The following is a 16149-nucleotide window of genomic DNA, read 5'->3' on the forward strand; positions in this document are numbered from 1 at the left end:
GGGATTCCTAAGCTACAACTACCTACCTAACGTATACTTATTCTAGGAAGCGGCTTTGAAGGATGCATGTTATCCTTTGGAGAGTTCTTATTTAATTGGTAGTCAGGATTGAGGAGGAATGATGAGCTATAATCAGTTTCTCTCGTATGGTAGGTGCTGGAACTTAGGCCTTATGTTCAAGGCACTTCCTGGATAAATAGTATCTATAAATCTAATAAGGATAATTGTGAATGTTGGTAGAAGTAGCTGTGCAGATCTGATATTATAGAATACAGGAACAAGGTAGAGAAAAGCAGCGGGCTCTTCCTTGAAGATGATGGATTCAAGAAAGACATAATGTCATTTATGTAGAAATAAGTGAGGTTCTTTCTCTTAGATATTTACTTCTCATTGCTGCTTCCTTTTTAATGTTTAGTCGACACGTTCCGTTTAGTCATACTCATATACTCGAGGAAAGAGTGTTGAAGAGATATAGCAGGGGCAAGTAGCCTCGGCAGCTATCGCACATACATGAGCTAGGTATAGCTCTTTTGACCGCCCGGCAGAACAGCTAAGCTAAGACCCCTCCAGGGCCCCACCCTTCTTAGAAAAAAAAGGTAGTTAATTGGAGTTATTCGCGACTTATATGACCTTTGCGCAAACTTGATATTCTTGAATTTGTCCTCTAATACCACCTTCCTAGAAACCAATTGTATGCTCTTTTCGCTCTCAATTGCATCCTCTCGATTAGCATTTCGGCATGTAAATCGATTTCTCCCTAAACCATATCGTCTTCGAACTGTACGAACCATGGCCTTAGAAACCAAGAACGGTTCTCCGGCTGCGACAACCGATATTCAGATTATCACGAAAGACGGCCAAGAGTTTACGGAGGTCAAGGAGGGGCTAGCTCGTATCTTGGTCCCCTTTTCCGCGAAAGATATCGCAGATAAGAAGTCGAATGTCGAGGAACAGCAAAAGGTCTTCTACAATCCTATTCAGCAGTTCAATCGCGACTTGACGGTTCTCGCAATTAAAGCGTATGCCGAGGATGCATTTGCTAAGAGGCGGGCTGGAAATGCGGAAAAAGCAGCTAAGAGGAAACGTGAGAAGACAGACACTGCTGGTCGCAACTCGAAGAAGGAAAAAGTAACCGAGAATGTAGACGGCGTTACGTCTACACCTGACGATGTGACCAAGAACGAAGCTCGGCCGAACGACGCAGATATAATCCTTCCAGACGCGCCAAATGGTCAAGATATAGGATCACAAGAGAAAGATTCAGAAAACATACACGGAAATAGCGACAACGTACCTTCGGGTGATGTGTCTAATGCCGACCTACCGGCCGAAAACTCACAGCCAAATAAGGATCAAGAGACGAAATCCACAGAAGCAAGAAATACCCAACCTACACCTAAATTTACTATACTCGATGCTCTATCGGCTACAGGACTTCGAGCTCTACGATATGCTCAAGAGTTACCATTTGTTACATCAGTTACAGCAAATGATCTTAGTTCCTCGGCTGTTAAGGCTATCAAGCAAAATGCGGAGCATAACGGTGTCGAATCCAAAGTAAACGCGACATCGGGCGACGCCCGTGCACATATGTACTCCTTGCTTACTTACGAAGTCGCAGAAGAAAAGGGGAAAAATAAGAAGGGCGGTAATAAACCAAACAAACCAAACAACAAATACAACGTGATCGATTTGGATCCATATGGAACCGCTGCTACTTTTTTCGATGCGGCACTTAACGCCGTACGAGATGACGGGGGGTTGTTATGTGTTACATGCACAGATTCAAGCGTCTTTGCGTCACATGGATATCCCGAGAAAACGTTTGCTCTTTACGGCGGCATCCCAGCGAAAGGATGGCATTCTCACGAAGTAGGGCTGCGCCTCATACTACACGGCCTTGCTTCAACAGCAGCGAGGTATGGGCTGGCTATCGAGCCCCTACTGAGTCTATCGATTGATTATTACATCCGGATCTTCGTTAAGGTTAGGAAGTCACCGGCAGAGGTCAAGTTCCTTGCGGGGAAGACTATGATTGTGTATAGCTGCGACCAAGGGTGTGGAGCCTGGGAAACGCAATTCCTAGCACGCAACAGAAAGGCACCTAATGCGTCTGGGAAAGGCGTCTTCTATAAGCATGGACTCGCTATGGCGCCGACCACTGACCGGCTTTGTCAAGAATGTAGTTCAAAGATGCATCTCAGCGGCCCAATGTACGGTGGACCGTTGCATTCTCCAGACTTCATCAAGAAAATCTTGGATGACCTTCCTAGCGCCTCCGACGAGATATACGGCACGAAGCCGCGAATAGAAGGAATGTTACAGACAGCACTAGAAGAGTTCCTTACACCTCCAGAAGAAAGGATGGAGAGTCACAGGGAGGACGAATTCGCTGCGATCGAACACTATCCGTTCTACTTCCACCCAGCGAAGCTAGCAGGTACTCTGCATTGTATGTCTCCCGATGAAGATAGTTTTAGGGGCGCTTTACGGTCTTTAGGCTATGAAGTTACTCGTAGTCATTGCAAGGGCGGTAGTATAAAGACGAATGCGCCATGGTCAGTCATTTGGCATATCATGCGAGAATGGGTCCGCGAAAAAGCTCCCGTACGTGTTGATAGAATTAAGGAGAACACTCCAGCGTATACCTTACTCCGGTTAGGCAAGACAGACGAGACTCCGAAGGAAGATCCTGCAAAGGATGCAGAGCGCGAAGCGATCGATAACTTAAAGGTTGTCTTTGATCAGAAACTTGGAAGAGACATATCTAAGAAAGGCCTTGTTAGATATCAGACAAATCCCAGAGAGCACTGGGGTCCTCAGAGCAAGGCGAAGGGTCACTAATAGTGGACGGTAGTGATATAAATGGAGTGAGACGAAGATTTGAAGCTCAATACTACGACCGATTCCAGATCGGTCAATGATACCCCTTTATTTCCCTCTTGCTCGCTTATCTATTACATGTGAAGTAAAAGAAGAGTACCACAAAATAGGGGAGCATAAGCCCCACTATAAGTTACAAGTACCTACTCCGTCGGAGTCAATCAAAACGCCTTGCATGACCTAAAACGGGGATTGTGCAATGAGACTAATGCAGCACATCATGAAGGCTTCCGGATATCTGGTTTGCTTAATTAATCATTAGCATTCGCAAGTCCGCTATTTTCTTACTAAGCCGGATCTTGCCGTCTATACGCTTCTAAAGTAGATGGCTCTCGCTCATATCTTACTTAACTCCCCCACAACATATATCTACAAGATAGGTACAAGATATATCAACGCTACAGCTTCATACTATAATATTTTATTTATCTATAAGTAATATTCGTTTGCATACTACACGGAATATGTCTACTAAACCTAGTGGCATTTCTGCGGATACCAGTCAACCTGAAGTAGGCAATACTCTTGGCTCTATCAATGCCGAGGAGATTGTATTTATATCGAGGCAACCTGAAACGTCCAATTTATACGATATATTCACCTTAAAAGAAGAACCCGGAGACCAAGAGCCGACTTTCAGACTATTCCAGTCTTGTAATGCTGGTATACCGCAGCCGCTCCTAGATGAGTTTTTAATTGAGGGTCTTCCGGATTACTTGAAAAGTAGTCCGTCGCGGCGCATCCATGCTGTGGTGTCGACTGGCTCCGGGACGGGTCTTGCGCTGAAATTTTACAACGAAATTGTTGCGCGGCTTTTACCGGGGCGCGAGGTTTATCCTTCAGATCCGACGATGAACTCGATAGAAGTAATGAAGCCGAATCCGCACAATCTTGTTGTTACGCAGAGCGCTAATAGCGTACGTGAGTTTGCGCGAGAGATTAGTCGTGAGGGTGAAGATGGGGTGCAGCATACAGTGGTGCTGCTTAGTGGTGATGGGGGTGTCATCGAGATGCTTAATGGTCAAGTGTCGGTAGAGGGGCACAACTCGGAAGAGCATCTACCGTTAGTTTCGATACTCCCATTAGGTACAGGGAATGCGCTTTTCCACTCTCTTCACAAGTCAGCGGGCGCGGCATCAAGATTTCCAGCGCCGTCTAGTCTAGTCCAAGGCTTGCGCACTTTGTTCAACGGCCGAGCTGCCGCGCTACCTTCTTTCAAGGTTGAATTCTCTCCCGGCGCTCGCATCATAACCTATAAGAGCCCAGAATCCGGCTCCGATTCCGTAGAAGGAGTTGGAAGCCACGCGGACGCCGTGTCTCATCTCTACGGTGCCATCGTTGCTAGCTATGGCTTCCACAGTCAGTTGGTCTGGGAGAGCGACACGCCAGAGTACCGAAAGCACGGTGCTAAGCGCTTTGGCATGGTTGCACAGCAGTTGCTTAAGGAGAGCCACGCGTATAATGCAATCGTTGAAATCTCCGGAAAAGATGAATCCAACGTACGGAAGCTAGACCGGGACCGGCACGCATATATCCTAGCCACGATGGTATCCAATCTAGAGAAAACTTTCACCATATCTCCAGCCAGCAAGCCACTAGATGGGAAATTAAGGCTTGTTCATTTCGGTGCTGTTAGTGGAGAGAAGACCATGGAGATCATGACGCAAGCGTATAACGATGGAAAGCATATTGGTATGAAGTGGACTACGGAGGATGGTAAGGAAGAAGGAGTTGGGTATGATGAGCCTAGTGTGGTTAAGATTACTACTTTAGAAGAAGACGCTAGATGGCGCAAGGTCTGTATTGATGGTACTATTGTAGAATTACCTCAGGGTGGTTCTATGACTGTCAGGACTGAAGATAGACCTCACTTGCGGGTTGTGGTAGACAAGTCACTAGTCTGATAGATATGGAGTTCACATCTATCAACACAATTAATCTGTACAGGAGGTATACACGCCATACCCACTATCGTAACTAATACGGCTAGAATGGTAGCTTGAAGAGTATACATAGTCTTAACTGGGCAACAAGACTACAGCTATGCGGTACGTACTACGCCGGCTTGAGTCATTATCTCGAGTCCAGCCAATCACGGAGCGTTCATCAATGAAACAGAATGAATCATCGGCGCTACTGCAGCCAAGAACGTATTTCAACGCTATCTTATAGATCGTATCCACGATCGATATATCGAAGGCTAGACGGAACCCTTAGACCGGATTGATAAAAGTCATATTATGGAATGCGGCTTAAAGACGTATACTATAACATATATCAGTTCCATCCCTCTTTTCAAAAATGGGTTGTCCAATTCATATTATTTATTGACAACCAGGACATTTGATATACTGTCGCGAACATGACGTCTATGGAAGCTGAGAGCGTTGCGACTATTGTGTGCACCTCTAAACAAACTCGTTTTAACATTGGGACTCCTAACTATCGCGAGGTAGTTATACTACTTATTTTCTCCATATAGTAATGTTTCTAACAGATATTATAATAGTTAGATATCGAAGGGCTAAATATAATCGTCAAGTCAGGATCCAAGCCCGGCGTTAAAGGCAAGGCCAAGGCAAAGAGCGAGGGTACTGAGATCCTTAGTAATGCCAAGTTGAGACTCAAAGCCGGCCAGCGGTATGCTCTGATCGGAAGGAATGGTACTGGGAAATCAAGTAAGTCTAATGTAACTAAATGAAGTTATAATTAATCATAAGAGAGCTGTAGCTAATAAATCTATTATAGCCCTATTAAAGGCGGTGGCGGAAAAGCTCATCCCGGGGATACCAGAAGAGACGCGCATAACTATTCTCCAGCAGACTGACGTTGGAGATGCCAATGCTGACGAAGGCCCAATTTCTACTCCTAGTGAAGGCGAGGGTCCAGCAGTACTGGAAGATGTTATCGAGCGTGCCACTGCCAAGCAAGAGGTGCAAAAGGAAATCGATAGTCCGTATCCTATCCCAGATTTATAAGTCCTCAAACTAATCAGCCGTAGTTTTGTCAAGAGGTGTCGATGGTGGTGACCCCTTTGACGCTCTAAGGGCCGTTCGGAAAGTCCATCACGGACGCCTTCAAAAAGAGTTATTCCTTAAGGATAAAGACGCAAGGCTCCGCAGCGGTGCAAGAGGTATGCAGGCCAGAAAAGCTCTGATCACCATGGAGAAGAAAGTTACCGAATTCCAGTCACAGTATTACTATCTCTACACACAACTAGACGATATATCCCTAACAGATAACTCAGATATGAACAAAAAGACGAGGATATCCCACCTGAGACGCTCGCAAAGGAGACAAGCGAAGCTGCCGATATGCTTGCCGACCTCCAGCTCCAAGTAGAGCCATCAAAGCTGGCAGAAACAGAGTCAAAGGCGAAGAAGATCCTTACAGGTCTCGGCTTTACAGAATCCCGTATAGCGCAACGCGTTTCAAGCTTATCCGGCGGGTGGAAAATGCGAACGGCTTTAGCAGCGGCGTTACTACAAGACACAGACATCTTAATCCTTGACGAACCCACAAACTTCCTTGACCTCCTCGGAATCATCTGGCTGCAGCGTCATCTCATAGCATTAGCCGAGTCGTCCGATCCGCCCACCCTAATCCTCGTCTCTCACGACCGCGACTTCATCTCCCTGTGCACAGATCTCCTCATCATCAAGGACAAGGACCTAACGTATTTCCACGGCGACCTGCCGACATACGAGGCCTCGCGCGCCGAGAAGAAGGCGTATCTGACTAAGATGAAGGACGCGCAGGATAAGCAGAAGGAACACATCCAGCAGACGATCCAGCGCAACATGCGCGAGGGCAAGGCTAAGGACGACCAGAATAAGATCCGCCAGGCTAAATCTCGCCAGAAAAAGCTAGATGATAGGTGGGGAATGGAAGTCAATGCGAAGGGCGGCCGTTTCAAGCTCAACCGGGACTTGGTCGGATACCACCTAACCGCGCGTGCCGAGATCGACATCCCGCAGAACGAGCGTCCCGTCAGTTTCACGCTGCCGGACCCATCTGAGCTTCGATTCCCCGGAGCCCTGATATCGCTGGAAAAAGTCTCGTTCCGCTACACGCGGGACGCCAAAGCGCCCGTCGTGCTGAAAGACATCGACATATCCGTCAGCATGGGCGACCGCATCGGCATCCTCGGGCTCAACGGCAGCGGCAAGTCCACGCTCATCAAGCTCCTGGTCGAAGAGACGCGGCCGTCGTCCGGGACGGCGACTAAGCATCCTCGGTTGAAACTGGGATACTACGCGCAGCACGCGGTCGAGATGCTGCAGAAGATGGGACGGGAAGATCCGCAGATGACGGCTCTTGGGTTGTTGATGGGGGAAAATGATGATGGGCTGGATGAAGGCGAGATCAGAGGACTCCTGGGCTCCCTCGGCTTGCCCGGCCGTCTGGCCTCCGATGTCCCGGTGCGCAGGCTCTCCGGCGGGCAGCTGGTTCGGTTAGAGCTGGCGCGGATCTTGCGTCGGCGGCCGCATTGCCTGGTCCTGGATGAAGCGACGACGCATCTTGATTACGAGACTGTGGCGGCGTTGCGGGAGGCGCTGCGGGACTGGGAGGGCGCGGTTGTGTTGGTTAGTCACGATCGGTGGTTTGTAAGGGGTGTGGTGGAGGGGGTTGGGGGGGATGATGGGGAGGAGAGAGAGGAGGATGGTAGGGGTGCGGGTGCGGGTGCGGGAGGAGCTGCGGGGGGGTTGAGGAGGAGGCTGGTGTGTAGGTTGAGAGCGGGAGCGATGAGTGTGTTGGAGGGGGGAGTGAGTGAGTTTGAGGAGGGGGTTGAGAGGAGGGTTAGGAAGATGGAGAGTTCGTAGGGTGGTGAGCGTTGGGGGATATGAATGAGTGACTGTTTGCTTTTTGGTAAATAGGTCTTGAAGAAAAGGGGCTATGATGAGAGGTATCTAATGATTTAATAAGTATCTGTTATACTATCCCAAGTAGCCTGATCCGAAATTCACCTTTTTTTCTCATAGAACTTGTTCGTTAACTGTTCCTAAAAGCTTTGTGGATAAGCCTAATAAATTAAAACTTCGCCTCTCCCCTTTTGGTCCTTGTCACCACTGATAGTTACACAAATACCTTATGTACCTAACATATTGCAAACAGGTACCTAGTCTCGATATTTAATTTCATCAGTGATAGTGGGAAAGAAGAAATATTCTTTTGTATGTCTAGATCCGAAGTATAAATTATTCTACTGTATCTACTAGATGTTCCTAGGCAGTCTTATGCTGATCACTTTAACGTAAGATTAAATCGATATCATCATAACACATGATATAGTACCTAACTATAGTTTCTTTGAGACCTACACGGGATATTCATGACGTAGAGCAAGGGGTGTAGAGGTATAGAGTATCTTATTATCAGGCTCATTTTCGTAAATACCCCAATAAATCCTCATATAGCAAACGGAAACTACGTAAGTGTCAGGACAAGAACAGAAAGGTATTCGACGCCATGTGGTGAGTTATTTGCTACTACTGCAGTCTCGTAGGATAAACTAGTAGCCAGTTGTGAGATGTCTCTCCGAAGCTGCATGTCTTAGAATCCTAGTGGCATTTAAGACCATCGCTGACAGCTCGTGGCGCTGGAAGCGTGTGATATAACGGCACCATGTACATGCTAAATTGTTAATGCTTTAAAATATAAATTATAACAAATTATAATGTTTTTTTTATATATATTAAAGAATATCTTTAATATTAACTCGGTTGAAAAGCTACCCTTTCGAGGATCTCGAGCGTCTTAAATACATAGTATTAACTAACCTAAAAATAGGATAAAGTAATAAATTGTTAGGAGAAAACAGAGTTATCCCATATGGTAGCCATTAGATAGCAAGCCTATATAAGAAGGGAATTCCTCCCACTTATTCACCGTAATTCCTATTACTATCTCGTAAACTCCACCCTAAGCTTCTCCTTGCAGAGTTAGATAGTTCTAGCTTAACATAGTAAAGCAATTTTCAACCTTCACCGATGGCAGGTTCATCTAAGCCAGACGAGCAGCATGGAGAGAGGCGCTCTGTTCGGATTCCAGATTTATTTTCTTCTATAATGGCCTCGAAGCTGGTAGTTAACCCAAACTACTCCGAGGTCAAAGCCGAAGGCGATGAATTCATCGCAAGGTAACTGCTTCTATATAAATAGGCGTATATGGTAGAATGGACAACGTTGTAACTGACGTTATTTAAGGATTATGAACATGGACAAGAAAACAAACGCCAAGAACAGAAAAGTAGACTTTGGCTATATCGGTGCCATATGGGTGCCAGATGCCGACAAAGACTCGTTGAAGGTGTTGTTTAATTGGTGCTATTGGGTTGGTTCCCCGTTGTCCCTCCAACACCCTACATCTAAAGCATGTTTTTTTTTAAAGAGCAGAGTGTACTGATGAATGAGATATAGCTGTTCTTCTTTGATGACCGTAAGCAAAATAATTGGTCTTGCATTATGGCTTGTTGATAATCCCATTACTAGAGTTCGATGAAGGTCACCTGAAGGATGATCCCGTTGCAGCACAGGAAGAGGTCGATGAGACCATGGCCATCATGCAGGAAGACGTGCCACTAATAGATCCGCACGAAAACCCAATCAGACACCTCTTTCAGCTTTGCTGGTTATGGGTGAAGCAAAGAGCACCTCTGGGTACGTATCGGGCAGATGGATTTGATCTAGGCTTGCGACTAATCAAAAAGCAGAATTGCAGCAACAGTACAGGAAACAGCACAAAATATACTTCGACCAGATAGTAGTTCAAAGCCAACAAGTGGCCAAGGGAGAGGTCCTAGGCCGCGATGTACAGGCGTATCTTGAGGTCCGTTTGGCGACTATTGCAGTCTACCCTGCTATTACTCTCGTACAATGTGTCCAGGGCGTCGACTTGCCAGAAAGGGTTGCCTCCCATAATTCTCTGCAAGAATGTATTCAAATATCGGCTGAGCTTACATTGATGTAAGCGCAGAATAACCTCGGGGATGAATTATACGGCTAACGAAAAGATTAAGGACTAACGATATTTTGTCATATCGTAAGGATGTAGTACGTGTCCCTACTAGATCGAGAAGCCGACTTGAACAAGCTAATTGTTCTTTTAGGAGCTAGGTGTGGACCATAATTTGATCCCGCTTCTCGTAGAGCAGGGCATGTCTGTCCAACAGGCTATCGACAAAATCGGCGCCATGGTTGACAACTGTTATAAGCGTTGGTACACTGCACTTGCCGAGTTGCCTTCCTATGGGGAAAAGGTAGATAGACAGGTGCTCCTTTTCGTTGAGATTTGCCGCAATATTCCTCTTGGTAATTTGCACTGGAGGTAAGTTTGCTGCTACAAACCGGAAACATGATAATAGAATGGCGAAAATTTTACTAAACTACTTCCCACTAACTAGCTTTAAGACGAGTCGATATCTTGGTTCAGAGGAGGCGGGTCAGAATGTACGCGAGACGCGAATACTGCATCTTCCCTAGTGGAAGAGACTTTTCGCTTGGGCAAGGAGTCGTTCACCTCCCTTACTTTATGAATACTTAACGTGCCAGGTTTGAATAAACCGAGAGTGTTTATTGAAGGATGTTCAGCAAGACATCTGAACTAGTATATATCGTGTTGGCGTTAAAATTTAGAAATTGCAACAATCTCTTATTAATGATAACTGCAGGGCTATCAACTAGCCCTCTCTTTATACACTCTTTTGGCAGCCAGTGGGAATTTACTCTTCTACTTAATGAACCGATTAACTACTATTACTACACTTACAATATAGAGATACTGAAGTACAGGTAATACTGATACAGTAACTGTGCTGTGGTGATTTTACTAATCTATGGGTTTATATTTGACTGTATTCAAGAAGGATTCATTCTAAGAGTACATTATCAAATTCTAAACTAGATCATCAATCACTATGATAAGCAGTAAGATTACCTACCCAAGGTACCAAGGTATATTGAGAGAAGTGAAGATCATGGTCTTATCAATTCAGTTTAAGCCTATGCAGACGAGGAGCAAAGCAGGGAAGTCTTGAATAGGTACAAAATGACATTTTAGGCGTTATCTATCCCTAAGTCCGACAGCCAGTGATAATTGCGTTTATTTTCTTTATGAAACCCAATCCGAATTGAAGATTGGCAGCCAAACGCCTAGTTAGATTTTAAAGGCATCTAGTGACGGCACACATGCATATATATCATAAACCAACCAACCACATTATCATGCTAGTTTCTTGTGATTCTTTGGTGGCTGCTTGGCCCCAATTATCGGCAAGATATCAATAGGGTGGTGGTTGTTGAAGACCTAAGAGAAGAGTATGACATACGCGTACATATACTCAGAGGGAGAGAATATCGACGGCAGACTACATCCAACCTCGATCACCTTTCGAAGCTGGGTAGAATATATTATCTGTCGCTCGATCTTGTCACTTGGGTTTAAAAGACTGTAGTCATTTCCAATCAAGGCGTTTGGAGTCGTAGTCGACAAAAAAGGGGGTAAAAAGGAGTGGTCAATCAGGGGGCAGTTTAACGTCAATATTTGGCAGAGCTGGACGCAAAACGGTCCAAGATCGATTATTTTAACCTACCGTTTTACCATGTACGGTATCATGTCATCTAACAATGAGGAAGTGTCTCCTTCTACCGAGTTCCTGGCTGAATCTAGAAGATATGGAAGGGGCTCAGCTTGCAAAGCATGTCGCATTGGTAGAACGAAGTATAGTGACACGTTAGACGGCAGAGAATGCAATCGATGTGCGCGCCTCGGGAAGCCTTGTATGTATACGAATAACCCGACTCAACGCCATAACTACGGCAACGCTCCTCTTGACAAAAATAGCAAGGGTACAGCCTCGACCGACGCCAATTCTCCTGAGCATGCAAACTCGGATATTTGCTTGCCGAGTGCATTTGGTTCTTCCCCACTAGACCGGTCAAGCGGTGATGGAACACAATTGGTTACGGATGACCCTCTCAGGCTTGGCTTCGAGGAGTGGCCGCAGTTACAGAGTGCTCCCTTGATAATCGAAATGTTCCCGCCACATATAGACTTGGCGGCTACTTTCGCGCATAGAGTTGCTAGATTCCATAGTACTATCCCCTTCGCACCCTAAGGAGCCATAGGGGAATAGTGAGGCCTATGAAGGCTCTTTTCGCTTTTAAGGCCAAACAAATAGAAGAACAGGTAGTGATGGTTTCCAGAGCCGCGAACTTGCCGCCTCAAACCCATTCCTGGACTTCCAAGGTGGGATATTGGATACCCAGGAATCTACTTGCCGATATAAATGCCTACAGACAATTACATCGTCCTTATCCTTCCTCAAAAGTTGGACTTGGAGCGGAGTGTCGGGAAACTCCGAGACACGGGTCAACAGCATTATGCTCAACTGCGCCAAGATCGAGGGTGTACTTGACCTCTTCGAGAAATCAATGGCGCAGTTGCAGATCGCCGAGAGTTGTCCACGAGCTTGTAATCTGTCGCATGACTTAGCTATTCTCCTCCTACTAATCGTCGAGAAGCTAGCGAAATTGTTGCTGGATTTAGCAGCGGAATCAATAGGAGGGTTCGGTGACTATAATCTCAATAGCTTCCAGCAAAGACACGATATTCGGCCTGCTAGAATTGGAAAATTCGAAATCACGGATCCGCTGGACCTGCAGATGATTATGAAGCTGCTGTTGCAAATTAGGGCGCAGGCTCTCGACGCCTACATATGTAGGTGGATTGATAAGATCAAGCATTGCAGTTTCGAGAACCTCGAGGTCGACCTTGGGAAAATCAGGGAAGACTTGAGCAGGGCGGTTTTCCTAGATAATATACTTCAAACTCTGCTATCCATATACCCCATCGACCCATCCATCAGATAGAATAGATGTACACATGAGAGGATGAAGGGAATAGGAATAACAGGGCATTGGAATAATGACTGTATATCAGTCTTCGATAAGCATTCTCACTCTTTCGATATAGGACATATAATAGAGGGGGCTTCCATTAATAAATGTTACCAATAGATCCGGGTTCTTGACGAATCTGTTTGTTTGGTGGTCGATTAACTAGAATGAAAATGAGACTCCACGGCCTGGATACTGTAATAGGTGCATGAGATCTTCTCGGCTTATACTTGAAATCGGAGCGGCAACCAAGTTAAGTACCTCACCTCTTTATGGCTAAAGCGCAGTTGTTCATCCTGAATGCTTCTACGTCAACTACTGTCTTTTCTCTTACCAGCCCGTCTCGTCTTCGATTCGTTGCGTCCGTACGCGTATAAAAACAATAACGTATGTCGGTTCGCCCTTGCATATGAATTATTCCCCGCCGAGAATTCCGTCATCTGTCGTCGCTGTCGTCGTGTAAGCAGTACTTCCCGCACCAGTGTAACCGTCGAATATTATAGACGCTCCTAATTTTTAAAGCTATCCGTCGTGGGTTAAATATCCCATCCCATAGTCCTCCTTCCCTTCTCTTGCTACCTGATAAATAACCTGTCTTCCAATCGTTGCTCGTTACGTAGATAGGTGCTGCAGCGCATATGCATATCATCGGGGTAAGTTTCGTCACCTTGAGCCGCCACCCTCGAGCTAGGCCGCCGTATCGTTTTATAAGTAATCGGTCTTCGTCCGTCATCGATAATTCAAACTCAGGTGTCGTCCCCATCGTGTACGAAAAAACCTAGGAAAAAATAGTTTCCCCCTTTTCTCCTTCTTTTCATTAAGTACTCTGCGTTAAAAATCCGTCGTCCGGGATCATCGTCTCGGATACTATAACAATCCGAGTTTGAAGAAAAGCCGCTTCTCTGCTCGATAATAGACGGCTTGGTAGATATCCTGGATGTCGAGTGCTTCGTTCCTCCTAATAAGTAATTGAGGCGGGTTTCTAATGATGATGTTGCTGGAAGATGGGCTCGGTAGCCTCTTGATAGTCGATATTTGCTGGCTTGTTGATCGTACTTTATAGTCTTGTCTCGTCCCGTCCCGTCTATTCATTCATTCCCCCAATGATATCGGCAGTGTCGACAAATTTAATTTTCCGCCGTGCCATAGAAAGCTTCTCGCTTTAATAATCCGCAGAATTTCTCCTTCTCGCCTCGCGATAGTTCGTAATTTTGAAACATCCCATATCGATGGCGTGGTTGTCGAACGGCAGAAGAGTCTGCTGTGCCCTAATCGAATCGGATTTCGTCCCGTAATTCCCCTCTCCTGGATAATTTTTCTCTAATCATTGTGTGAGGCGGTATTGGAAGGTGTTGGCACAAAGTAGCCAAGTTTATTCTCGCTTGCACTATCGATGAAGTAACCGTAGCCTCAGTTAACAGGGTTAAAAGTGGAAATTGGCGAGTGATCTCTCATCAACGTCGTCTATCAACTTTAGAGGTACCGTAAGTATGATGGTTAAGGATGGTGTATGATAAAAGTTAGACTCTGCTACAACGGGTTACTTGGAGACTTTTAGGGTGCCTTATTGTGTAACATTAGAATCCTGTGAGTTAGCATATTAAATAAATTCATTGTCGTGTTGGTTCGGTATCCAGACAACTGGGTATGATGTAGCCTGTAGTATTATGTGATGACTACCAATGTCAGGTCTCTCGAACTTCTTCTCGGACTACCGGTATAGGTTATGATATCTAGTGCTCGCATCGACCCAGTATTTTCTGAAACCCTTGCAGTGCTTTTGTCATAGAGATGGACAACTAACTGTCCTCGAGAATAAGTATAAGTATCATTAGAGTTCTTTACTCGGATTGTAGCAGTTTTTCGTCTTATTGTTTTAGCTTTTGCTGTCGAGTATAGTGATAGATATGACATTCGTATGAGATGTCATTGTCGGTTAAGTATTAGCATCTCAAGATTTAGATCGTTGAATTAGCCAGGTAATAGTAGACTAATGATTAGATCAGAAAGTTCCTTCTCTTATTAATAGCTTCGTTCTCATACGTATGTGGCTTGATAAGAGGCTGTGTTATATTACCGGACAACGATATATAACGTGATTGGCGGTGAATTTTATGTTTCCGAGATGTTTATCCTCGATATCGACGCGTGTTTACGAATTTTAAGTCTCAAAGGTATAGCTCTAGGAATCGTAGTCGTCGCCTCTTTACTTTGGATATATTCGTTTCTCGATGACCTGTCATAAAAGTCGTGGCCCTCCCGAAAATTTTTCCAGCCCCTGATATTTTGGATGGACAATGTCCACCGCCTTTTGGCTTGCTTATGGTTACGATATACTTGAAAGGATATTCCGTTACCGATCCCAGCCTCGTGGGATTAACCGTTTCGATATTTTGTGAGAAACAATCTGGAACTGATGAAAAAATGTGAGAGATACTTTTTCGTAGCTACTTGATTGTATGCACTGCTCTCATCTGTCTTCTTCTTGCATCAAAAAAGGGGTAATGAAGATCCACTGAATAATCGAATCAAGTAAGATAGGTGTCCATTATGTCTGTGTGGTGCAGATAGCCGTCTCCAAAGTCTACAAAGCGTAATACCAGAATTGGAAGTAATCAATATCAGATGGTATTAAGCAGTTAGGTGATAACCCACGTATGCAACGGCCCTCTCTATCCATTGGTCTTTTCGGTATCTAAACTATCAGTTGCCCTTACAAGGAACAACTTGGGGCCACGCTGGCGCAAGCCTAAAGGCTAGGTACCTAACCTAAGGCTCCTTTTTGGATTACTGCATACCAGCCACTGCTTATCGGCGGTCCCTTGTGCGAGCCTATTGGAGACTAGGGGGGTTATAGCGGAACAGAGAAGCCATGTATTCGATACTTCCAGATAAAACCCTGCTGGGGAGCCTCACAAGATCTTGGTTAAGAGGTGGACCCGTTGTCAAACCCACGTGTCGACGGTCGTAGCGTTGTACATTATGGCGCAAGCGTATGAGACCAGCAAATCACAAGATATGGAAGCTCATATTGAGATCTCTCGGCTGTATCCATACTTTGCAGGGTTCTCCAGAGGACATCTCGCCCACCAGAATTACCTTATGGATAGGGAGCTAGCACGTTTCTAGCTTTAGGCGACGAGATGGCGGTTGTGGCTCCAAGTAGCTGTACTTGGGGTCTCTTTAAATTAGACCTGGTAGTCTCATAATAGTTGGCGAGCAGTGTATATTACACAATAGGATAGAATTGTCTTGTGCAAATTTCGTAATGTAAATACGAGGCTGAGATTGTATTTTCAGATGACATTAATATCCGGCTTGTCACTTTGATGTATAAAAAAAGGGATAAGTTGGCTTTATATTTATGAGC

General features: G+C 45.4%; 3 protein-coding genes across 3 annotated transcripts; all 3 read left to right on the top strand.

The window, feature by feature from the left end:
- Positions 1–789: 789 nt before the first annotated feature.
- On the top strand, positions 790–4787 carry GL218_08820 (tRNA (guanine(26)-N(2))-dimethyltransferase, mitochondrial; the record flags this gene model as incomplete). Its single annotated transcript, XM_033585630.1, has 2 exons — positions 790–2733; positions 3558–4787. The coding sequence occupies 2 exons, from the start codon at positions 790–792 to the stop codon at positions 4785–4787; spliced, it is 3174 nt and encodes a 1057-aa protein (XP_033440155.1).
- Positions 4788–5245: 458 nt separating this feature from the next.
- On the top strand, positions 5246–7706 carry GL218_08821 (ABC transporter F family member 4; the record flags this gene model as incomplete). Its single annotated transcript, XM_033585631.1, has 5 exons — positions 5246–5335; positions 5393–5561; positions 5632–5835; positions 5885–6077; positions 6131–7706. The coding sequence occupies 5 exons, from the start codon at positions 5246–5248 to the stop codon at positions 7704–7706; spliced, it is 2232 nt and encodes a 743-aa protein (XP_033440156.1).
- A 1167-nt stretch (positions 7707–8873) lies between these two features.
- GL218_08822 (Presilphiperfolan-8-beta-ol synthase) lies at positions 8874–10364 on the top strand (the record flags this gene model as incomplete). The annotated part of the gene is made up of 8 exons (XM_033585632.1): positions 8874–9022; positions 9090–9216; positions 9303–9321; positions 9375–9542; positions 9596–9848; positions 9902–9935; positions 9992–10209; positions 10286–10364. The coding sequence occupies 8 exons, from the start codon at positions 8874–8876 to the stop codon at positions 10362–10364; spliced, it is 1047 nt and encodes a 348-aa protein (XP_033440153.1).
- Positions 10365–16149: the final 5785 nt, after the last annotated feature.

Source organism: Daldinia childiae, assembly GCF_008694065.1.
Source record: "Daldinia childiae strain JS-1345 chromosome Unknown Scaffold14, whole genome shotgun sequence".
NCBI classification, from domain to species: Eukaryota; Fungi; Ascomycota; class Sordariomycetes; order Xylariales; family Hypoxylaceae; genus Daldinia; species Daldinia childiae.